The sequence below is a fragment of the Typopeltis vanoorti genome, chromosome 4 (assembly GCF_054136105.1).
Source record: "Typopeltis vanoorti isolate ZY-2024b chromosome 4, IOZ_Tvanoo_1.0, whole genome shotgun sequence".
Classification (NCBI taxonomy): Eukaryota; Metazoa; Arthropoda; class Arachnida; order Uropygi; family Thelyphonidae; genus Typopeltis; species Typopeltis vanoorti.
The window spans coordinates 90,631,895-90,657,291 of record NC_143552.1 but is presented as its reverse complement, the minus strand read 5'-3'; the positions used below and the strand labels follow the sequence as shown (position 1 = coordinate 90,657,291).

Genomic DNA, 25,397 nt, shown 5'->3' with positions numbered 1-25,397 from the left:
ACAATAATGGGGAATATTATTCTGATCTTTTAACCAAACTACACGAAAAAATTCATGAGAAAAGACCCAGTTTGCAGATGAAAAAAAATCATCTTTCATCAGGACAACGCACCTGCCCACAGAGGTGTTTTGGCAATGGGAAAATTAAGAGCTCTGCGCTATGATTTGTTGGAACATCCACCCTATTCCCCAGATTTCGCTCCCTCTGACTTCTATCTCTTTCCAAAACTAAAACTCTTCCTCGCTGGTCAGAGTTTTTCTTAGAATCAAGAGGTGATTGCAGCTGTAGAGAGGTATTTTGCAGATCTTACTGAGAACAACTATAGGGATGTGATAATGACGGTGGAATAAATGTATTAGTCTTAAGAGATATTATGTTGAAAAATAAAAATAATTTAGAAATTATAAATTCGTTTTTTCATTGTTAATGCCGAGAACTTTTCAGACCACCCTCGTATAATAATATTACCATTGGGGTAGCAAAGGGGGGGGGGATTGGACACACTGCGATACTTTTGTATTTCACTAAGGCTTTTGAAAGAATGCAGCATAGAAGACTGTTGCATAAAAATTGGAGAATGTGGGATCGGATTATAAAATAATGGCATGGATAGGAGGATGACTGAATGAGAGATATCAAAAAGTGATATATGGGGGGGGGTAATGTGAGTCTGTAAGATTAAGGTAACCAGTGGTGTACCACAGGGATCAGTCCTTGATCCATTATTATTTAATCTATATATTAATGACATTGAGAAGAATTTGACATATAACATACAGCCATTTGCTGATGATGCAAAGATAGGCCAGGTAATCAGGAATTCAGCTGACATGCAGTACTTGCAGAATTATTTGAATAGGCTGGAATTGTGGGCATGTTAGAATGACTATCAGTTCAATGTTAGTAAATGTAAAGTCATGCAATTTGGTGTGATTAGATGTCCAATGTCATATTATATTGATGGGATCATGCTAGAAGCAACTAATCAGGCTAAGGATCTCAGAGTCTTAATAGACAGGAAGTTGAAGGGCCATATAGCAGAGGTTGCAAATACAAACTCAGGGTATAACTGCAATGCTGAAATGAACATTGACATGCATAGGAGTCATTTTGCCTCTTTACAAGGTCTCACTTGGACTAATCATGCAGGTCTAGTCTCCTGGCTTTTGTGGAGATTCTGATACAATGGCGAGATGCAGAGGAGAGTGTTAAAAATGATATCAGGATTGTGGAATACAGATTGAGAATTTGTGGAATGCAGACACTAGCAAACAGGAGAAAGAGAGACTTACAAACTTTGAAAAGAGTCACACAGGATATCAGTATATGGAATTTTTCATTTGACAGAGGATGGGGAAAGGCCCTAGAAGTTGGGAATGGATGCCATCAAGAGGAGGATTTGAGCTAGATTTTTCCTTCATAAAGTGGTGCATGAATAGAATGGATTGCTGCTGGATGTGTATATGTGTATGCAAATAATGAGAAAGAATTTAAGAACAGGTGGGACAGCTGATGTTAGTGATATGTGACAGGAACCATCATTGAGTTCCTAACTCCTTGGAGGTCTCTTTTAATAATAAAATAATAATAGTAAGAGGTGTTTATGTACTGTTATGAAAGGCAGCAAAAAATGAGAAATCACAGCATAACAGAAAATAAGTCAATTTCATTATGTCAATTAATGAAATTAAAAAGTCAATTACATTGGTTCAGAGGATATATGCATAAGTAAGGTGTCCTCGTTACCTCCAATTGGTGAGAGTGATCATGTGGTATTGACTTGGGAGGTTGCAAAATTTGTGGATTTCTCTCTTAAGAAGGGGGTATATATGGAACTACAGGTTAGGCAATTATAACAAGCTTCGGAGTGAGCTTGCAGCCGTCCCATGGCAGAACATATTGCAGGGGAAAGATGTTAGCAGTGCATGGGATAAAACCAGTGGGTATCTGAGGAAGGCAATATCAGATTGTATCCCCATGGTCAGGAAGACAAACAAGGTAGGCGTTAGATGGATGAGTAGTAATATCAAGCTTGATCTGCAAAAAAAGAAAATGTTATGGAGAATTTACAAGGAGAGAAGCGATCAGTACACCCATGAGCAGTACAAGGCTCAAGCTAGGAAGGTTACCAGCATAGTAAGAAAAGCTAAATCAGATTATGAGAAGACTTAGCCAAGGAGATCAAGGGTAATCCCAAAATGTTCTTCCGTTATGTGGCAAGTAAAAGGAAGAATGACTTCAGAAGGATAGTATTCAGCGCCCACTAAAGGGCGCTGATGGTATTCAGCGCCCTTTAGTGGGCGCTGATGGTATTCAGTGACAAATTCAGATGTAATAGTCGAGTTACTGAGTGATCACTTTTCAAAGGTCTATCACCCAAGTGAAGATATCTCTGTACCTGTAGCAATAACTAATGTGAGAATTGAAGTTAAGAAATCAGAGGTACTTAATATATTGCAAAATTTAAATGCAAACACTGCTGTAGGTTTAGATGGAATATCAGCTCGGGTGTTGTGTGAATGTGCAAAGGAATTGTCAAAGCCTCTTACTTGGTTATTTAACTTAAGTTTGAACTCTAGTATTGTCCTTAGAGAGTGGAAGGAAGACAAAGTAGTTCCTCTACATAAAGGCAGCTCTAAAACTGCGGTAGTTAATTACAGACCAATCACCATCTCGGGAGTGGTGGTGGTAAAAGTATTGGAAAAGTTGGTTCAAGATAAAATTCAAGAATGGGTGGATCAGGATATGATACTCTATAGGGGCCAACATTGATTTGTTAAAGGTCGATCATGCCTTAGTTATCAACTTTTTATAATAGAATGACATCTGAGTTGGACAAAGGAAATGGCTACACAGTGGTACTTCTGGATTTTGCTAAGGAGCTTGATAGGATACCCCATGGAATACTGTTGTGCAAATTGGAGCAGATGGGGATGGATACTAAACTGGTGATATAGATAGGAGAATGGCTCAGGGAGAGATACCAGAAGGTAGTGTATGGAGGAGCAGAGTCCAGGATGAGGGAGTTGACCAGTGGTGTGCCTCAGGGCTCTGTGCTTGGGCCATTGTTGTTTAATTTGTACATAAATCATATAGGAAATGGCTTAAAGGGAGATATTCAGTTGTTAGATGATGATGCAAAGTTGGGTAGCACAATAAAAAATCAAGCTGTTGTTGAAAGTTTGCAGGATGATTTAAATAAGCTGGAAAAATGGGCAAAAGGTAATGGATGTCAGTTCAATGTGGAAAAGTGTAAAGTTATGCATTTTGGGATTAAAAGATTACCAGCTGTGTACTACATTGATGTAATGGTACTCCAAGAGATTGATGAGGCCAGGGACTTCGGGGTGTTGGCGGATAGCAAGATGAAGTTCAGAGGACAAATTGCTAAGGTGTCCAAGATTGCACATAGGATTACTTGGTTATTGAGTTACACACTAACATCCAGAGGGTACAGAGGTTATTATTCTCCTTTATAAGATGTTGATACTTCCACATTTGGATTAATGTGCTCAGGTCTGGTCACCTGTATTTCTTGGAGATGAGGAGGTTGTGGAGAGGGTTCACAGGAGAGTGACTAAGTTGGTGAGTGATGTAAAAAATGCTCCCTACATTGACTGATTGAGAACTTGTAGATTGCAGAGATTGGTTGATAGGCGGAGAAGAGGGGGATATGATAAAAACATTTAAATTACTAAATGTTTTTATAAGATTGATGCAGGGGAAATTTTCAGCTGTGTAATAGTGACATGAAAACAGGAGAAAAAGATATCCTTGAAGGATGGAGTAATTACTTTGAAAAACTGCTAAATAAAACAAGCAGTGATGACAGCACAGTGATAAAAAACACTGACCAGGCATGCAGTCAGGAATACATATCCATACTTGAAGTAGGAAAAGCCATCAAAGGCTTGAAATGTGGAAAGGCAGCAGGAGTAGATGATATTCGACCAGAAATGCTGAAGTATGGTGGTATAAAAGTCTTACAGTGGCTGCACTGCATAGTTCAGAAAGCCTGGACAGAGGGACGAATTCCCGATGATTGGAGTAGAGCTCTCATAGTACCCATATATAAAAAGGGAAATAAAACTGAATGTGAGAATTACAGAGGTATTTCCCCACTGAGTGGCAAGATCTATGCAAGTATACTTGAGAAACGGTTGAGAAGAATTGTGGAAGAAAAGCTTGGTGAAGAACAAGCTGGATTCAGGCCAAATAGAGACTGTCAGGATCAGATCTTCACTTTACGATGAATAGTCGAGAAAGAATGGGAATATAACAAAGATCTGTATTTAAGTTTTGTCGATTTGGAAAAGGCATACGACAAGGTGCCAAAAGAGAAGCTATTCAATACGCTGCAGTTATATGGTGTCAAGGGGCATTATATCAAGCAATACTTAGTCTTTATTTGAGTTGTAAGTCAGCAGTTAGAATTGAAGGAAGTACAGGAAGATGGTTTAATGTTAAATCTGGTGTGAGACAAGGATGTGCATTATCCCCTCTGTTATTCATTATCTATATGGATCACATTATGGATGATGTTATACTTCTAAATAAATCCGCTACAAGTCTGCAAGATTCTCTGACTAAATTGAATAGCTGTTGTAATAGATATGGTATGAAGGTCAGCAATAAAAAGACAAAGACAATGAAAATAGCCAGAATCATTGAAAATGTCAACTGTGTTGTGAATGGAGAACCTGTGGAACAAGTAAAACATTTCAGCTACTTAGGCACGATTTTTACTGAAGATGGTAAATTAAATATAGAAATAGACAACAGAATCAGCAAAGCTGGTATGGTGGGAAGTCAATTGAATAAATTCATATGGAATAAGAGAGAAATTAGTCGGAACACTAAATTAGCTGTATACAAGACAGTGTTCAAACCAGTTTTAACTTATGGATCTGAGAGCTGGGTCAGAAGTAAAACACTTGACCAAAGACTAGAGACCACAGATATGAGAGTCCTGAGAAAGATTATAGGCGTGAACAGATGGCATCAATGGCAATATCATATTAAAAATGAGGATATTAGGAAAGAACTTGACATTGTCAGCATCCAGGAATGCATTAGCAGAGCTAATCTCAGGTGGTATGGTCACTTAAATAGAATGGGAGAGGAAAGATTAGCAAAACAAGTGTTCTCTGCCAGGTTGGCAGGAAAACGACCCAGAGGAAGACCAAGATATAGGTGGATTGATACGGTACAAAGTGCCTTAGACGATAGAAATATAAAATCTGATAATGTTGGAGTCTTGACAAGTAACAGACTGATTTGGAGGAAAATTGTAGATACGAAGTTAGTAATGATGTAATTTTTTCATGTAGTACTGTCATATCCTGTACACCCCTTGAGGGTACATGGCAGGAATTTGATGATGATGATGTGTAATAGTGATGGAAGAACAAGGTCATCCCTGGAAATTAAGGAAAAGTGTGGCTAACAAGGGTGTGAGAACGAGGTTTTTCATCTGGAGGGTGGTGAATGAGTGGAATGCATTGGCTGACTCAGTTGTGAGTTCTTCATCTGTAAATGAATTCAAGAAGAGATATGATAGTTATTGTTTTGATAGTTTGGGTCTCTGCGATGAGTCTACTGACTCCATGGAGATACCTGTAATAATAATCATAATTACCAAAACCTAAAAGAATTCTATATGGAATTCTCTGCAGAGTGCTCATTAAATAACTTGACTACACATTCGACAATAGTCACCTACTACCATTCCTATCTTAATCTGTCTTAATCATGCTTCTCTGCTGGCCATATACAACAAAACTTGAATTACAAATGATGTATTAAAAGTATTACTATTATTACGGGCAACTCCAGGGAGTCATTAGACTCATCGAGGGAGGCTCCAAATCATATTCATCACAACTATTTGACATTCATACAGTATCTATCATACCTCGCCTTAAACTCATTCACTGTCACAGCATCCACTACAGACTCAGTGAGTGCATTCCACTCATTCACTACTCTAAAAGTAAAGAACCCAGCTCTAACACCTTTACTAACCACACTTTTGCCCAGTTTCCATGGATGTCCCCTAGTCCTCCCACAACCAGCCCTGTTCTCAAAAATATCTTCTGAATTAATTTTATAGAAACCCTTCAGTAATTTGAATGTCTCAATCATATCTCCCCTCCTCTGCCTATCAACCAATTTTTGCAACCCACAAATCCTCAACCTGTTCTCATACGGTTCATTCCACAGACCTGCTATCATCTTGGTCACTCGCCTCTGGATCCTCTCCACCTCCTCCCCATCAAGAAGAAACCTAGGTGACCAAATCTGAGCACAGTAGTCTAGATGGGGTCTTATCAAGGCTCGATACAGAGGAACAATAACCTGCTTGTCTCTGCTTGTCAACGTATTCTTCAGCAACCAAGTGATTTGATGAGCTGATTTGGCCACTTTTGCAATGTGTCCCCTAAATTTCAATTCCTTATCTACCAACACTCCTAAATCTCGTGCCTCATCAATTTCCTGGAGCACGGTTCCACCAATGCAGTAAACTGCCGCCAATCTTTTCACCCCAAAATGCATAACCTTACATTTTGCCACATTAAACTGACATCCATTCTCCTTAGCCCAGACCTCCAATCTATCCAAATCATCCTGCAAAATTTTGACGTCATCTGCATTCACTATTGCCCTACCCAACTTCGCATCATCCGCAAACAAATGAACTGTTCCTCTCAGATCCTTTCCTATATCATTTATGAACAAATTAAACAGCAGTGGTCCAAGAACAGATCCTTGTGGCACACCACTAGTCACAGGCCGTCTTGTGTACTCTACTCCTGAGTAAACCACTCTCTGATATCTCTCCGTCAACCACCCTCCTATCCATCTCACCAACCCTATGTCCATCCCCATATGCCCCAATTTACTGATTAGAATTCCATGTGGTATCCTGTCAAAGGCCTTGGCAAGGTCCAGTAGAATCACCGTAAACCCATTACCCTTATCCAGTTCAGTCGTCACTGTGTTATAATACGTGAGCAAGTTACTGAGGCATGACCTACCCTTCACAAAACCATGCTGTCCCCGATACAGTATCCCATTTTCTTCTATCCAATCTTGTATTTTCCTCTTGACTATTTTCTCTAAGACCTTGATAATGATTCCTGTTATGCTGATTGGCCGGTAATTTTCAACAGCAGCCTTGGAACGACCTTTGTGCAGTGGAACTATTTTACCCTCTTTCCACCCCCTTGGGAATGACCCAGTCCTGAGACTGAAATTAAACAAAATGGTCAAGGGCACTGACAATTCTTTGGCCGCTTCACGTACGACACGAGCTGGTATACCATCCAATCCCACAGATGTATTGACATTGAGGTTCTGTAATAGACTAGTTACCTCTACTTCATTCATCACAATTCCAGTATAAGCTGTTGGTTCTTCCATTCCTGCAAAATCTCCACCTGGATGATATACTCTTGCAAAGTGCTCGCTCAGTAATTCCACAATATCGACTGATTCAGTTACCTCCCTACCCTCAGCATTTTTTAAGATCATTCTACCATGAGTATTTTTCCTTTTACTTGCAACATATTGAAAAAACTGTTTGGGATTCTCTTTAGCCTGCGTGGCCAATTTCCTTTCGTAATCTGCTTTTGCTTTTCTTACCACCCTTGTTACCATCCTGGCCTGAGCTTTATACTGTTCCTGCGCCTGATGGTCACCCTTCTCCTTAAAATTCCTCCACAATTGTTTCTTTTTTTGCAGCTCAAGCTTAATAGTGTTATTCATCCATTTAACCCCTAATTGATTTATTATTCGGACTCTTGGTATACAGTCAACCATTGCCTCCTGCAAACAGTTCTTAACCACCTCCCATGCACTATCAACATCCAGCCCTTGCAGTTTTACATGCCATGGCATTGAGCCAAGCACACACCTAAGCTTGTCATACTTACCAGCCCGGTAATTCCACATGTACCCTGTCTTAATTGTAAATTCGACTCCTTTAGCCACCTCCCAAGTCATGACTTTATGGTCACTCTCACCAATTGGTGGCAACATGGTCATGTTCATTACAGCCACATTCTCGGTTGCAATTACTAGGTCCAGCACTCTTTGCCCCCTGGTATTTTCCAATACATGTTGCCGTAGATAGTTGTCCCTTAATAACCGCATAAAATCCAATTCCTTCCTCCCATGTGCCCTCTCCTCTTTCCAGTCAATGTTACCATAATTGAAATCACCCATAATAATTACCCTCCTTCCACTCATTTCTTCTATTTGCTTATGCATACTATCCCCACCATCCACTCCATCACCCGGTCTATAGCAGCACCCAATTGTATATTTTGTTCTGCTGGATTGTATCTCACACCAAACAGCCTCAAATGCGCTTTTTTCCCCATCATGCAGTTCAACTTCTATACTCCTTGGCTGAAGATCATCAGCTATCATCAATAACACTCCTCCCCCTTTTTTATTCACCCTGTCATTCCTGAACACGCTATACCCGTCGCATTCAATCCCACTAGCTTTATCATCTTCTGTCAGCCATGTTTCACTAATACCGACAACCTCTGGCCTGGAAGTGCCAACCATGGCCAAAAACTCTTCCTTCTTGTTCCTAATACTCCTGGCATTAGTGTACATGAATCGCAGAAGCCCATTTGTCCCATCCTTACTTTGATGCCTTATACTAACTATCCCATTCTGATTTGTTGTCCGTCGTACTCGCTCGGGCATAATATACTCATTCATACACTTAACTGCCCCCCTAAAGTCAGCATATCTACTCCCCCCCCCTCTTAATAAATCTAGTTTCCCTGAGTCTGTACATCCACTTCCACACCATTCATCAACACTCTTTCAAGTCTCCGTACACCAACTCCATTCAAATGCAATCCATCCATCTTATATAAGTCCTTTCGCCCATCGAACTCATTCCACACATCCACAAATTCCACACCACTCTCCATGCATAACCCACGCATAAAGTCATTGGCAATTATGGCCCTCCTTCTAAACACTTCACTGTCATACCGCGGTAAGATACTCACCATCCTAACTCTCTCACTCTTCTCTTTTGCTACCTCAAACAACTCCCTCACATCCTCTATCATTTCCATTTTGTCCTGTTTCAAATCATTCGTTCCTGCCACGATTATCATCTCTTTCACCCTCTGTTTTTGCAGTCGAATAGATTCGCTGACGTCCTTTATGATCGCACCCAGCTGGTACGACTTCGTTAAATTCTCAATTATTACGCCTCTTAATAGCGAATCCCCATAAAGCACTCGCTCCTTCATTTTATTGACGTTTGCAAACATTCTATTATTTGCCGTCGCAGACTTCTGCCGGTTATTTGTCGGTACGTTCAACACACATTTTTCCATGCGCTCCAGTTGTCTTTTAGCTCTGTGTATGGCACCATTCAAACGAGCAATTTCGCTACTCGCATTTATCTCACCATTTTCGTTATCGATCAAATCATCCATTCTTTCTGTGTTTCTACCTTCAATTACATTTTTGGCGACGTTCTCACACCTATCTGGCACTACCACGCAATTCTCTAGCACACCGCCATTTTCTACATTCTGACTATCGTTCACGATATCGCTCTCGACACACGAAACACGCTTGAAGTCCTCGTTCTCTTTACACTTTTTACACATATTAATTCCACTATCACTTTCTAACCAGACTCCCACCGCTCTTCGCAAGGCATACATCTCACAGACAGCACATTGCATAAATTCGTTTACATCAAAACTCTTAAACAAACATGGCGATCTGGCCGCCATTTTTTTCTTTATCGGTGCCATGTGTGCGCTATCTTTTCTTAAAAATAATAATTAAAATAACAGAAAACACGCAAAAATTGTACAGACACACCAAGAAACAAAAAGCAAACAATACTACTTAAAATTCTAGTAGAATATCTAATGTTAACACAAAATAATACTAGTCTTTTCAGGAGCTCTCGACAAGCCGACGATCTAATCAGTGCGACACCAAGCGGACTGAGTATATGTGACACTAAGTAGACAGATGTTAATAAGGCAGTAGAGAGCAAAAAAGATATACTGTGTGTATTAAGAGAGTATATGATAAGAAGCTAACAGTATTCTTAATGTGGTTGTTTTAATGCAAAATATTTTTTTAATTGGAAAAGCCGCAACTGAATGAAAAGAGAATAAAATGGTACCACTACAAAAGAATTATGCCAAGAACAACATTTGACTTACAAACAGGGTTTGTATTTATAGGACAGACTGCCTGGGTTGCTCAGTATAAATGGTTCATTAGAGGACAGGCTATGTTTTATCATCTCACAGTGTATACATTCAAGGGTTTGCAACTAATAAAGATCTTGTGACTAGTTTCCAATCAACAGCTCTCTCCCATTTTATTATTATTTGTCTTTTCTATCTTCACTCCCATTCCCATTTTGCCTTTTCTATCTTCACAAAAAAAAAAAAAAAAAACATACCCTTCCATCTCTATTCCTAGAAGGATGTCCTCCTCATTCAACCACATTTCACTTACTCCAACACATTTTAGGTGAATGAACTCAATCAGTGCAACAATTTCATTTCCTTTATTTCTGATATGAGGGACGTCCAGAAAGTAAGTTCCGATGGGTTGTCAGAGAAACAAAAATACACTTACAAAAAAAAACTGTATTGGAAATTAAAGTAGACATCTTTCACTACTTTTCTACATAATTTCCGCCATTGTTCAGGCACTTATCATAACAGGGCACCAAGAGTTGTATACCTTTGTCCTAGAAGGTTGCTGCCTGTGATGCAAACCTCGTATTGACTGCTTCTTTGACATCATCATCCTCTTGAAACTGCTGGCCATCAAGAAAAAGATTCAGATGTTTGTACAGTTGAAAGTCACTTGGCACAAGGTCAGGACTATATGGGGGGGATGATGGAATTTTTCCCAGCTGAAGGTAGCGAGAAGTTGTTGTGTTACGCCGGAAAGTAACACAACAACACAGTGCACATGATTTTCCGAGTGGAAACTGTTGTCTTCACTTAATGAGGTGAGCCTCCACTCCATGGACTGTTGTTTGGATTCAGGGATTGCGTATGACACCCAAGTCTCGTCCCCAGTGACAAGTCTGCTCAGGAAAGCTTCACCATCCTCATGGTAGCGTGTCAATAATTCCAAAGCACTGCCCAGCTGATTCATTTTGTATTGCTCTGTAAGCAATTTCAGCACTCAGCGCGCACACAATTTCCGATAATTCAGTTTCTACAACATGTGGCAGGCGATTTGATTTTCTTAGACATTATAAACACACACCAAGAAGCATACGCACTGCAAGAATATCTGAAAATGGCACCAATGCCTTGCTAAGGAATCAACAAACTCACCACACATGCGCATCATTGCGATCGCAGTGCTGCAGTGAAAATATTTAAAAACGGAACTTACTTTCTGGATGTCCCTCATACTTCTAGCATTCATATACAAACATAATTCATAACAATTCATTTCTAGGTCTGTGACAAGTTCCACTGACATCACATATTAGATGTGAATTCTCCATGCCTTCCTCCAAACCATTCCTCTCACATTACCCACCCCAGAACCTTCCAGACTCAAGTGATCCCGCCATACATTCCAGGCCATCCCATTCCTTATTTGTCTACTCACACATTCACTACCTCTTTCAGCATCAACTTTTCTCATGCTGTCTCCCTCTGACTCCCATCTCCATTTCCCTGTCTGTCCCACATTTCTGTTTTCTCATTCTCCACATCCATGTTACTCACTTTTCCATTCATATGCACTCTCCTTCCTTGCTCTTCATCTCTTCCATGTTGCTTCTTATTTGTCAAAAGAGGAAAGACTACAGGAGGTGATAATGAAGAGAAACTGAAATTTAGGGAAATGTATGCAGAAATACAAAGCAAGCTATCATCACCATCAAGAACCATGGGCTCACTGTCCGTTGGTGTCTAATGCCTCCTTCACTATCTTCTTCCACCTTTCTTTGTTCAGTGCACAGTGTTACAGTTTCTGTACATCCATTCCACACCAGTCCTTTATGTCGTCTATCTCTGTATGGTCTACCTCTTCTGTTTACACCATCCATAATACCAAACATGAATGTCTTTATCTTCCAGTCCTCACTCATTCAGCAGATGTGTCCAAATAATTGCAGCTTCCATTTTATAATCTTTTGCATTAGATTCTCCTTTGGTTGTATCTTCCAACAGAGCTCTTCATTTGTGATTTCTGTACCCATCCTATTCTTAAAATCTTCCTGTAACAAGTTCTTTCAAATGCCAAAATTCTTTTTCTTGATTCCTTATTTATTACCAATGTTTCAGATCCATACAGTATGCCACTAAAGATCCATGTTTCCAGCACACTTAGTTTTGTTTGCAGGCTGATCACTTTACTTTTACAGATGTTATCCATGGCTTTCAGATTTGTTCTTCACTTTACAATCCTGATCTTTATTTCTTTTTTGCAGTCCAAATCACATGTCATTTGACTTCTCAAATATGTGAACTGTTCTACATTTTCTATATCATTTCCATTCACTTGTATCTTTTGTTTCATGTTCTTCTCACCAAATACCATTGTCTTTGTTTTTTCCAAGTTCATAACAAGTCCAAATCTTTTTCCTTCCTCATTTAAGTTTCAATGTTTTTTGTAGTTCTCTTTCTTCTTCTTCTTCCATAATAACAATGTCATCTGCAAATCTCAGATTTTTGATTCTCATCCCATGTACCGATATCCCTTTTGCACTTTCCTTCATTTTATCCATTGCTCTTTCTAAATGTGCGATGAAAATGCTTCGTGATATTGGGTCCCCCCTGTCTAGTACCTCTGCTTGTTCTAAACCATTTCCCCAAATCATCACCTATTCTAACTGCTGCAACTGCATTCTTGTAAACATCTCTTAATATAGCTATTAGTTTTCTATCAATTCCATAGGATTCTAGCACTGCTAATGTCACGTTCTGGTCAATACTGTCAAATGCCTTCTGAAAATCAAGAAAACAGTATATATGTTTTTGTTTTTTCTCCAAGCTTCCTCTGCTATTAACTGCATTGTCAAAATCTGTTGAATTGTAGTTCTATCTTTCCTAAATGCTGCTTGCTTGTCTGCAAGGTATGCTTCCAATTGTGTCCTCAATCTTTCTGTCAATATCATCATAATCACCTTACCAAGGTGACTTGTCAAAGCAATTGTTCTATAATTTTTACATTGTAGCTTATTTCCTCTCTTGTATAATGTCACTAATATCGATTTCACCCACTCCTCTGGCATTTTCCCTTCTTTCCATACCATATTAAATCGTTGGTGCATTTCTGTAACCACACTTTCCCCACCACATTTAATCATTTCTCCGGTGATGTTATCATTATCATTATTATTATTATTATTACATGATACCTCCAGGGAGTCCAACGAACAACAAACCACCATCTACACCATTGCCATCTACTGCCAAACAAGACAACTAGTATTTTTACAGACAATCACAAACATCCATGCCCATGGTGGGATTTGAACCTGCAGCCACTTGACTGGAGAGCGGACAAGCTAACCACTCGGACTAACCAGGACTCTTGTATTTTAGCCATCCTATTGCTTTTTCTACCTCTCCTCTTAAAATGTCTACATCATAGTCATTACCTGGTGGTGATATCAGCTTCAATTCTTCAATTAGTTTCTCAATGCTATCTTTTCTTCATATAACTCACTACAGTATCTCGTCCACCGCTGTACAATTTTATCTTTATTCATCAATACTTTGCCTTTTTCATCTTTACTTGTGGTCTGTTTTGGTTGCTACATGCTATTAATGGTATCATTTTGTACACCTCCCTAGTTTTATGCTCTCCATAGTACTGTTCTATATTATTGCATTGGGCTTCTAACCATTTCATCTTATCCATTCTGACTGCTTTTTTCACCTCATTACACTTTCTTCTATACTGTTCCTCTATTTGTTCTGATGTATCTCTTCTTATCTTCAACATTCTCTTCTCCTGTACCAACTTCAGTGTTTCTTGTCTTGATCTTCTCTTCTTCTGGTACTGTTTCTTCTATCACCTTCATTAATCCTCTCACTCTTAGATTTGAATTTTCTTCTTTGTCTGCACTTTTAAGTTTCTCTTCTAACACTGTTCTGTACCTTCTTCCTATTTCTGCTTCACTTACGCTTGCTGTGTCTCTTCGTTTCTGATGATAGGGTTTATATTTTCTTTTTAATTTCAACCTGATATTTGCAATCACTAAACTATGATCCGAGTCTATATCCGGTCCTTGAAAAGTTTGACACTGCTGTACTGATGTTATCCATCGTCTTTTAATCATATCAATCATGTTCTTGGTTTTCCCCTCATTTGATCACCACGTCCATTTTCTACACTCCTTTTGCTGGAATCTTGTGTTACAGATCATCATCTCGTGATACACAGCAAATTCTAACATTTTTTCACCTCATTCATTTCTTTCTCCAAAACCATATTTTCCAATGGCACTTTCCCAACCATCATTATCTATTCCGACTTTGGCAGTCCAATCTCCTTCAATAATTAGCACATCTTGCTTTGGTATTGTATCTATTGTCTCTGTCAGATTTTTGTAGAATAAGTCAATATCTTCATCTGTGCTGTCAGATGTGGGTGCATGTATCTGGACTATTGATATATTAAAGGGTTTTGTTTAAAATCTTGTTACTATGATTCATTCATTGACTGGTTTTTAACCTAACAGTACCTCTCTAGCTCTTTTGCTAAGAAGGAAACCAACTCCTGCTTCTAAGCAAACTATACTGGTGAGAAATATTGAATTCACTATTCATAGGGAAGTTACAGTTGAGGCTGTGACCAGATTGCACCTTTCCTACTATGTCTGGATTTCATGTTTTTAGGGTGATGAGGAAACTGGAAGATCTTTATGATATGACTAAGTTAATATCAGTCCTCCTCTAAATTTGTGTTATAAAGGTAAGTTGCGAAGTAATGTATAGACCTTAGAGGATATAAGAAATAGATGATATGACAGATCAGACTGGGCTGGATAGAATTACAGTTAAAATAAACTAAGGCAGTAAGGCGAGTATTATGACTATTATTATTATTATTATTATTATTATTATTACCACGGGCTACTCCAGGAGTCCTTAGACTCATCGAGGGAGGCCCTAAACATCATGTTCACACAGCTGTTCAACATTCTCACAGTATTTATCATACCTTGCCTTGAACTCGCTCACTGTCATAGCACCCACAACAGACTCTGGCAGCTTATTCCACTCATTTACCACTCTAAAAGTAAAGAACCCAGTCTAACACCCCTGCTAACCACGCTCTTGCCCAGCTTCCATGGGTGTCCTCTAGTTCTCCCACCACCAGTCCTGATCTCAAAAATATCATCTGAATTAATCCTATAGAATCCTTTTAGCAATTTGAATGTCTCAATCATATCTCCCCTTTTTCGCCTATCAACTAGTTTCTGCAACCCACAAATCTTCAATCTAAGTCATCTTGCAAGACTTTGACATCTTCTGCATTCACTATCGCCCTACCCAACTTTGCATCATCAGCAAACAAATGAACTGTCCCACTTAGACCATTCCCTATATCGTTAATGAACAGATTAAACAGCAGTGGTCCAAGAACAGAACCCTGTGGCACACCACTAGTCACAGGCCGTTTTTTGGACTCTACTCCTGAATAAACTACTCTTTGATCTCTCCATCAACCACCCAGCTATCCACTCACCAACCCTATATCCATTCCCATATGTTGTAGTTTACGGATTAGAATTCCATGTGGTATCCTGTCAAACGCCTTTGCCAGGTCCAGCAGTATCACTGTAAACCCATTTCCCTTATCCAGTTCAGCCGTCACCTTGTTATAAAACTTGAGCAAGTTACTGAGGCATGATCTACCCTTCACAAAGCCATGCTGTCCTCTGTACAGTATCTCATTTTCATCAATCCATTCCTGTATTTTTCCCTTGACTACTTTCTCCAAGACCTTGACAACGACTCCTGATATGCTGATCGGTCGGTAATTTGCAACCATAGTCTTGGATCCTCCTTTATGCAGTGGAACTATTTTCCCCTCTTTCCACACCTTCGGGACTAAGCCAGACCTGAGACTCAGATTAAACAACATGGTCAAGGGCACTGATAATTCATTAGCCGCTTTATGCAAGACCCGTGCCGGTATACCATCCAATCCCACAGATGTATTCACATTAAGGTTCTGTAATAGACTATTCACCTCCACTTCATTCATCACAATTCCCATATAAACTAATGGTTCCTTCATTTTTTCAACGTCACCACCTGGATGATATACTTTTGCAAAGTGCGCGCTCAGTAACTCCACTATATCGACTGGTTCAGTGAACTCTTTACCATCGTCATTCCTTAAAATCATTTTGCCATGTACAGTTTTTTTCTTGCTTGCAGCATATTGAAAGAACTGTTTGGGATTCTCTTTTGCTTGCATAGCTAGTTTCCTTTCATAATCGGCTTTTGCTGTTTTTACCACACTCGTTACCCTTCTAGCCTGTACTTTATACCGTTCATGTGCCTGCAGGTCACCCCTTTCTTTAAATTCCCTCCATTGTTGTTTCTTTTTTTGCAGCTCAAGCTTAATGGTGTTATTCATCCATTTAACCCCTCCTTGTTTCACTATTCGGACCTTAGGTATACAATCAGCCATAACCTCCTGTAAATGCTCTTTGATCACTTCCCATGCTCTATCGACGTCCAGCCCTTGCAGTTGTACATGCCATGGCACTGATCCAAGCAATCTCCTAAGCTTGTCATACTTGCCAGCACGGTAATTCCACATATACCCTGTCTTAATCACAAATTTCACACCTTTAGCCACCTCCCAGGTCAAGACCTTATGATCACTCTCACCAATAGGTGGCAACATGGTCATATTCATTACAGTCAAATTCTCAGATACTATTACCAGGTCAAGCACTCTCACACCCCTAGTATTTTCAATTACATGCTGTTTCAGATAGTTATCCCTTAATAATTGAATAAAATCCATTTCCTTCCTCACATGTGTCCTCTCCTCCTTCCAATCAATGTTACCATAGTTGAAATCCCCCATAATAATTACCCTCCTTCCACTCATTTCATCAATTTGTTTATGCATACCATCTCCACCATCTATTCCATCACCTGGTCTATAGCAGCACCCAACTGTATATTTTATTCTGCCAGTATCAATCTCACACCAAATAGCCTCAAATGAGCTCATTTCACTATCCTGCAATACTTCAATTCTCCTTGGCTGCAGTTCATCAGCTATCATCAATAACACCCCTCCCCCAATTTTATTCTCTCTGTCCCTCCTAAACATACTATAACCTACACATTCTATCCCACTAACTATATCATCTTCCGTCAGCCATGTTTCACTAATGCCAATAACCTGTGGCCAGGAAGAGCCAATCAAGGCCAAAAATTCTTCCTTCTTGTTCCTAATACTCCTGGCATTAGTATACATGAATTGCAGTGTTCCCTTTGTCCCACCCCTATCTTGATGCGTTATTCTAAATATCCCATTCCCATTTTTTGTCCTTATTGCTGGCTCAGGTACATTATATACATTTTTACACTCAACTGTCTCACTGATGTCTGGATATCCACTTCCCCCCCTCCTTGGTAGTTCTAGTTTCCCTGGTTCTGCACATCCATTTTCACTTCATTCAGCAACACTTTTTCCAGTCTCCGCACGCCAAGTCCATTCAAATGCAGTCCATCCATCTTGTATAAGTCCTTTCGCCCATCAAACTCATTCCACACGTCCACAAATTCCACACCACACCGTCCGCATAACCTGCGCATAATATCATTTGCGATTATGGCCCTCCTTCTAAACTCCTCTCTGTCATACCGCGGTAACAGACTCACCATTCTAACTCTGTCACTCTTTTCTTTCGCTACCTTTAACAATACTTTCAAGTCCTCTCTCATAAAAAATTTATCACCTTTCAATTCATTCGTACCAGCCACAATTGTTATTTCTTTCACCCTCTGTTTTTGCACTCTAATGCTCTCACTTACATCCTTAAATTTCGCACCCGGCAAGTACGATTTAGTTACACTCCCATCTATTACTCCTGTTAATAACGAGTCACCATACAATACTCTCTCCTTCATTTCGGAAACTCGCCCACGCTGTTTATTTCCGTTAGCCGAATCACTCTGGAAAGAGTTTTGCAGGTGCTCTAATTGCTGCTGCGCATCTTGTATCACTGCGCGCAGCCTAGCGATCTCACTTCCTACAATTAATTCCTCATTTTTTTTATCATTCAAACCATTTTCTCTTTCTGTATAATTGCTCTCACTCTTTCTTAGATCACCGCTCACATTGCCATCTTGTACACCGCAATTCCCTATCGAGCCACTATTTTCACTCGCATTCTGGCTTTTTTCAACCATAACTGTCTCACAACCTGACACATACTTCGACTCCTCACTTTGCATACACTTTCTACACATTCTCCCACCACTATCACTTTCAACCCATACTCCAGACTCATTTGGGAATGCATACATTCCACACACATCACACCGGACAAACTCTCTCACACTACAGTTTTTGAACAATGGCGTCGTATTTTTGGACGCCATTATCTTACGTCGCATTGGCACCATATTCAAATATATGAAACGTATCGTTAAAGACTAAATTAATTTACGGAATTTACACCAAAATCACACAGACACAACAAGCTACCAAATTTAGACAATATTACATTATGATTTTTAACATTTATTCTAATTTCCATTCAAAATTGTACTTAGCTTTCGGGAGCTCCCTGAAAATACGACCGTTCCCCTGTTGTTTTATTAATTACATCTGTTCTTTTACTTAAGATAACATTTGCATGATGAAAATTCTGAGTTTCAGGACAGAACCTATCACATGAGAAATATATGATGGAGATGTTTAAGTTTGTAAGGATTTTTCAGATTAATGAAGAGGCGATTATACAGATCGAAGGAAAACAAGTGGTAATTTACAGTTGTCTAAAGGAGCAGCAGACAAGGGAGTAGGAAGTCTGACAGATAAGCTTATGTGTTGACAGTTATTCATGATTTATTTTTTAACAGTATTAACAACACCAAATGAATTATTTTATAAAAAGATGTTTTATTAACTTGCTTATATTTCACTGAATTTCAAATCAGTATCATCAACATCAGCAACAGTGAGTAAATGAAACAAGTCAATTGTAACAGACGAAAGATCTAAAGTCCTATTTTTGGAAGCCTCTAATGTTGTAAAAAAAAAAATAATAAATAAAATTAAAAAAATTAAAAAAAACTACAGCTATGTGGGAGTTGCTCTTAAGATAACAGTCTTCCAATTTTTGTTAATATCTTTAAAAAATAAGTCATGAAGAAAGAGCAACTAGAATTTTAAGTCAATGAATACTGAGTGAATGCATTGTCCAACAGAGTGATTAGATATTCAATGTCGTATTATATTGGTGGGATTATGCTTGAAGAAACTGATGAGGCTAGGGATCTTGGAGTGTTAGTAGATAGAAGTTGAAGTTCAGGGGCCATGTAGCAAGTGTAGACAGTGAATTTAAAGTGGAAATATGAACTAGTTATGGCAGATGTTATGTGAAAAGTCTTCTGACTAATCATGAAATAAATGAAAAATAATATTTACTATACAGGTATCCCTTGCTTAATGCGAGATTTGATTAATGCGGCGAAATTAATTGCAGCAATCCTTGATATAAGTGGCAAGAGTTTTGATTAATGCGCCTTTAACCCTGCAGAGCTCGCAGCTGATCTGGCAGATACATGAAAAATGTTTAATATTAATATTCTTACACAATTCAGTGTATAGCTTGGAGGTCATGAGTAGCTGTGCATTCATATGTTATGAGTGATATTCCGCTGTTTTTTACTGTCAGTTTGGTTTAACACATGTTATGTAAAGGTTCGTGATATTTGACAGTAAATTGTATCTGAGAGATATACCGCAACCTCCGGTGTCAGTATAGTATGGTTTAGTTGTTGTTGTTGTTTTTTATTCTTTGTTCAATAATTTCTAGATTGTAACTGAAAATAAATAAACCGTCATGTATTATATTTGCGGTGTGTTTTCTTTATGTTTTATTGCTTGTTTGCCGAGGTCTGGAGAGGCATTTTGCTTGTTATCGTAGAATTTATGCCAATAAGAAAAAAACTAAAACTGTTCAAACAACTCTTGATAACTTCTTTTGATAAAAAAATTGCAGTAAATAATACAGGTACAAGTATTTATTAAACATTTACTTTGCATTCATTTTTTATCTTTCCTAAAAGAGTACCATATAAAACAAATTATTAATATAGTAATCGATCATGGACGAATTGTAATTTTTACCATTGATTATTAGATTTGATTAATGCGATTTTGATATACGTGGTAACATCGAGGGATACCTGTATATTGAAGAAAAGTAAACAAAATCGTAATTGTAATAGGTTCTAGTGACTTAACTAGTGATAAGTTCGGTATGAGAGAGGACACGAAAGGGTTGTTGGAAGAGGCGAGAGCAAAGAGTGAGAAAGTGAAAATCATCAGTATTTTACCTCAATATGATAAAAATGAATTAAGAAGAAGGCCTATGATGGCAAATGATTCAATGTGTAGGCTGTGTAGAGGAATGGATGCAAGTGTTTGGATGCGTGGAGTGAGTTTGAGGGAAGACTGAATTTGTATAAGAGGGACATTACACCTGAATGCATTTGGTATCAGGAGTGTAGAAAAACTAATAACTGGTATCAGACCTAAGACAGAGAGTGAGGGAAACTAAGTTATAAAGGGAGGAATGGTGAGAATGTGAGTGTAAGAGTGACAATGTTACATAACTGTAGTAATGAAAGGAATGGGCTTTGTCATGGAAATGTTAATGAGGAGAGAACAATTTTGACTTTGTGTTCATCCAGTTTGGACCCATCAAACGTGTGCAAAGATGTCTACATGTATAAGGGCACTAAAGAAGAATAGAGATCTGCAAGTTGTCCAACTGTGTCATGCAGATTGCAGACAAGAGTATACAAATAAACATGCAGGTAGATTATTATGTCTGTACACAAATGCTAGGAGTATTAGAAACAAAGGGGTAGAGTTTGTTGCTTTAGTCAATATGTTGGGATCTCGTTTTGCAGGCATTAGTGAGACCTGGCTATCAGAATCAGACATACTAACTGGTATCGAGTGTAAAGGGTATACTATTTTTTGGAAGGCTAGAGAGGAGGGGGGGCATGCTGCTAATGATATCAGATGACTTGAATCCAGTTAGAGTTGAGTACTATGATTCTGGTACTACTAACAGTATTTCATGTGGCAGTGAGTTTGAAGCCATCTGGTGTGAGGTGAAATCTAACAAGATCAATTACATAGTGGGGTGTTGTTACAGACCTGGTGGATCAGTTGCTAGTGAAGAAATCCATCACCAAATAAACAAGATGAGTGCAAAAAGGGTAATCATAATGGGAGACTTCAATTCTACTGCTATCCAATCAATATCCAAATATTGATTGGATAGCAGTAGAATCTCATGTGAAGAATGAAAATGCATTTATTGAGCGGTTGCGGGACAACTTCCTCAAGCAGCATGTGACAGAAGGAACTCGAGGGCAAAGAGTGTTAGATTTGATTATAGTGTCAGAGAGTGTTTCAGTTAAAGATGCAACTATTCTGCCTCCAGTTGGTGACAGTGATCATGCAGTACTCACATGGAGAAAGTGACTAAGTTTATGAACGTTCCATTCAGAAAAGATTACATGCTGAACTACAAAGCAGAAAATTATGACCAACTGAGTTCAGTGGAATGAGATCAGTTGACAGATGGGAAGAATATCGACTGTGCATAGGAGGCATTTAAACAATACTTAAATGATACAATATCAAAGCATGTCCTGAGAGTTCAAAGAATAAACAAGGTAGGAGTGAAACGGATGTGTAATCTTATTAAGCAAGAGATTCATAAGAAAAGGATGATGTGAAAGGAATAGTGTGCATAAGGATAATGTGTATTATGAAAATTATAAGCAGCAGGCTAGAATAGCCACAACTGTTGTACGGAAAGCAAAATCTGGGTATGAAAAGAAACTGGCTCTGCATGCTAAAGACAATCCACAAGAATTCTATTGATATGCTGCAAGTAAAAGAAAGAATGAATATGAAAGAATAACGCTTCTAAATGCAGATGGCATGAGGGTTACAGATGCAGAAGAGATTGTTCGACTAATGAGTGGATGAAGAAACTCAGGTGTATGAGGACAAGGTATTAGAGCTGTTGCACAAACTGAATAAGAATTCAGCAATAGAGACTGATGAGATATCAGCACATGTGCTAAAAGTGTGTTCAGCTGAACTTGCTATTCCTTTGACCAGGCTGTTTATTATGAGTCTCAGAACAGGGAAGATTCTGTAGGAATGGAAAGAATGTATGGTAATTCCATTGCACAAGGGTGGTGCAAAGACTTATGTATCCAACTATCAACAATTAGTATCTCAGGAGTGGTGGTGAAGATTTTGGAAAAATTGGTTAGGGTGGCTCGCATTCAGAAATTGGTTGATGGTGAATCTCTACTTTGCAATGAACAACATGGGTTTACTAAAGGAAGGTCATGTTTTAGCAACTTGTTCACATTCAATAACAATGTTATCGTTGAACTAGACAAGGGAATGGATACACAATAATACTTTTGGATTTTACTAAGGCTTTTGACAGAATACAGCATGGTAGACTGTTGCATTAATTGGAGAATATAGGTTTGGATTATAGAATACTAGCATGGATAAGAAAATGGCTGACTGACAGTAATCAAAAAGTGGTATATGGGGATGTGAGTCTGCAAGATTTAAGGTAACGTCATGTACCACAAGGATCAGTGCTTGGTCCACTGTTATTCAGTCTATACATTAATGATATTGGGAAGGATTTGACAAGCGAGATACAGCTATTTGCTAATGATGCAAAGATAGGTAGGGTAACCAGGAATGCTGCTGATATGCAGTACTTGCAGAATAATTTGAATATGTTGCAATTGTGGGCATGGGAAAATGTATATCTATTCAATGTCAGTAAATGTAAAGTCATTCACTTTGGCACGATTAGATAACCAATGTCGTATTATATTGGTGGGATTATGCGTGAAGAAATTGATGAGGCTAGGGATCTTGAAGTGTTAGTAGATAGGAACTTGAAGTTCATGAGCCATGTAGCAAATATTGCAAATACAACTCAAAAGATAATTGCAATGCTGAAACAAATGTTCAGATGTAAAGATAAGGATATTATTTTGTTGCCTCTTTACAAGGCCTTGATAAGTCCTCACTTGGACTATTGTGTGCAGGTTTGGTCTCCTGGTTTCCTTTGTGATTCCATTGGAGAGAGAATGCAAAGGAGAGTGTTAAAAATGATATCAGGATTGTGGAATACTGATTATGAAGACAGATTGAGAATTTGTAGACCGCAGACACTAGCAAACAAGAGAAAGAAGGGTCACAAGATTTGAATTGATGGAATTTTTCAATTAATGGAGGGTGGGGAAAGGACAAGAGGGCATCCTTGGAAGCTGAGTTGCTTCCAAGGATGCTGCTAAGAAGGGGATGAGGGCTAGATTTCTCTCTCGTATGGTGGTGCATGATTGGAATGGATTGCCATTGGATGTTGTGAGTGCAAGCATTGTGAATGAATTCAAGAATAAGTATGATAGCTTGTGTGTGTGTGTGTGTGTGTGTGTGTGTGTGTGTGTGTGTGTGTGTGTGTGTGTGTAGAGGGGGGGGGGTATGTGACCTTCCTTGATGAGTCCCTGTCTCCCTGGAGGGCTCTCTTAATAGTAATAATAATAATAGTGAAAGGTGTAATATAATCTGAAGTAAAAACGACATCTTGAAATAAATAATTTTTCATATTTGAACTAAAATATAAACCAAACTGTTCTATAATCAACTAATGACAGCAATGTAAATCCTGTACCTTTAAAAATGCCCAAGCAATTCTATGCCAACCTTTTTCTTGTTGAAGTCTTCTTGGTGTGACATCTGGTGCAGAGGGACATAGAAAATCAATGACCTATACAATTTAATAAGATCTGCCCTCAGTTTATTTTTAAAAAAGTTTCAAGTATTTCTACTTTGCAATCATTAATTTTTATATAAACCAAAGTTATTAATGTCATCAAGGATACTACTTATATTTCAGATACATATTCAAATCCTACTGTTTACTTCATAAATGAACAATAAAAGCAAATTTAGTAAATTATAATATAATCCTTGTCCCTTTTCTTTCTCCATATAGCCAAGCTTTATCTGTATCACCTGATAATAACCACACTTCTGTTAGTGAGAGTCTCTCTGGATAGAAAGATTCAAGTTTGAATCAACTTTATGTTGTAAAATTTTTATAAGAATTTCCAACCTAGATGGTTGTAAGAAATTTATACAAGGAGTTTCAAACAGATGGCAAGTTGATTTTGTATACATGTGGTGGAGTTTCTCTTCTCAATGAAACACACAAATCAGCCAGAGATTTGGTTTGATTGGACAGTCAAAGAACTAAAAGGCTATGAAACCAGAATGTCTGGTAACTATGTATGGAGAAAAATTGTTTTTATAATTTTGTATAAAATACATTTTATACAAATCTATAAAAAAGTATAAAATAAAATGCAACTAATTTGAATTTTTCTGTTTTTGCTTTCATGGAACGGAGTCAAGAATTCTCAGATGTTATGCAAATAAAAAGCAATGGCTGAAGGTATAAAAAGCAACTTTTGTTAAACATCTTCTAATGTTGGTACATTAAAAATAAAATGAATGGTGGCATACAGTTACAATCTGCAACATGTAATCAAGAGGACATGAGAAGAGGTAATACAATAATAATAATAACACAGTACTGTTTTCAAGCATTAATTGAAAAACTTTGTTCTTTGTATTTCTGTATTCCCCATAATTCACAATCTTCTAGATTGTGAATTATTATTATTAATATTATTATTACCCCAAGACCTCATGAAGTGAAAGACAGATCTGGAAGGACCTTTTATCACACACACACATCTCATTATACCGCATCTTAAACACATTCAAACTCCTTACAGACACCACACTCTCAGGCAAGGCATTCCAATCATTCACAACTCTGCACGAAAAAAACCTGCCTCTCACTCCCCTACTCACACCCTCTTTATACAGTTTCCAGGGATGACCTCTGGTTCTCCCCTGATCTCCCGCTATTCTCTGTAGAACTTCTCCACCATTGATCTTATAACAACCCCTTACCAACTTGTAGGTCTCTATCATATCTCCCCTCTAACTTCTCTCCACCAGACTCTGCAAATTACATCTTCTCAATCTTTTCTCATATCCAACA

The 25,397-nt window shown here is 38.4% G+C and overlaps 1 protein-coding gene across 8 annotated transcripts in view; it reads right to left on the bottom strand.

The window, feature by feature from the left end:
• LOC150107493 (jouberin-like) overlaps positions 1-25,397 on the bottom strand; it is a 422,644-nt gene that overhangs the window by 208,136 nt on the left and 189,111 nt on the right. For all 8 annotated transcript variants that reach the window (XM_090391911.1, XM_090391912.1, XM_090391908.1 and 5 more), the window contains one exon: positions 23,997-24,092. In XM_090391911.1, the coding sequence (XP_090248037.1) occupies positions 23,997-24,092 (96 nt within the window). The remainder of the gene's footprint in view (positions 1-23,996; positions 24,093-25,397) is intronic.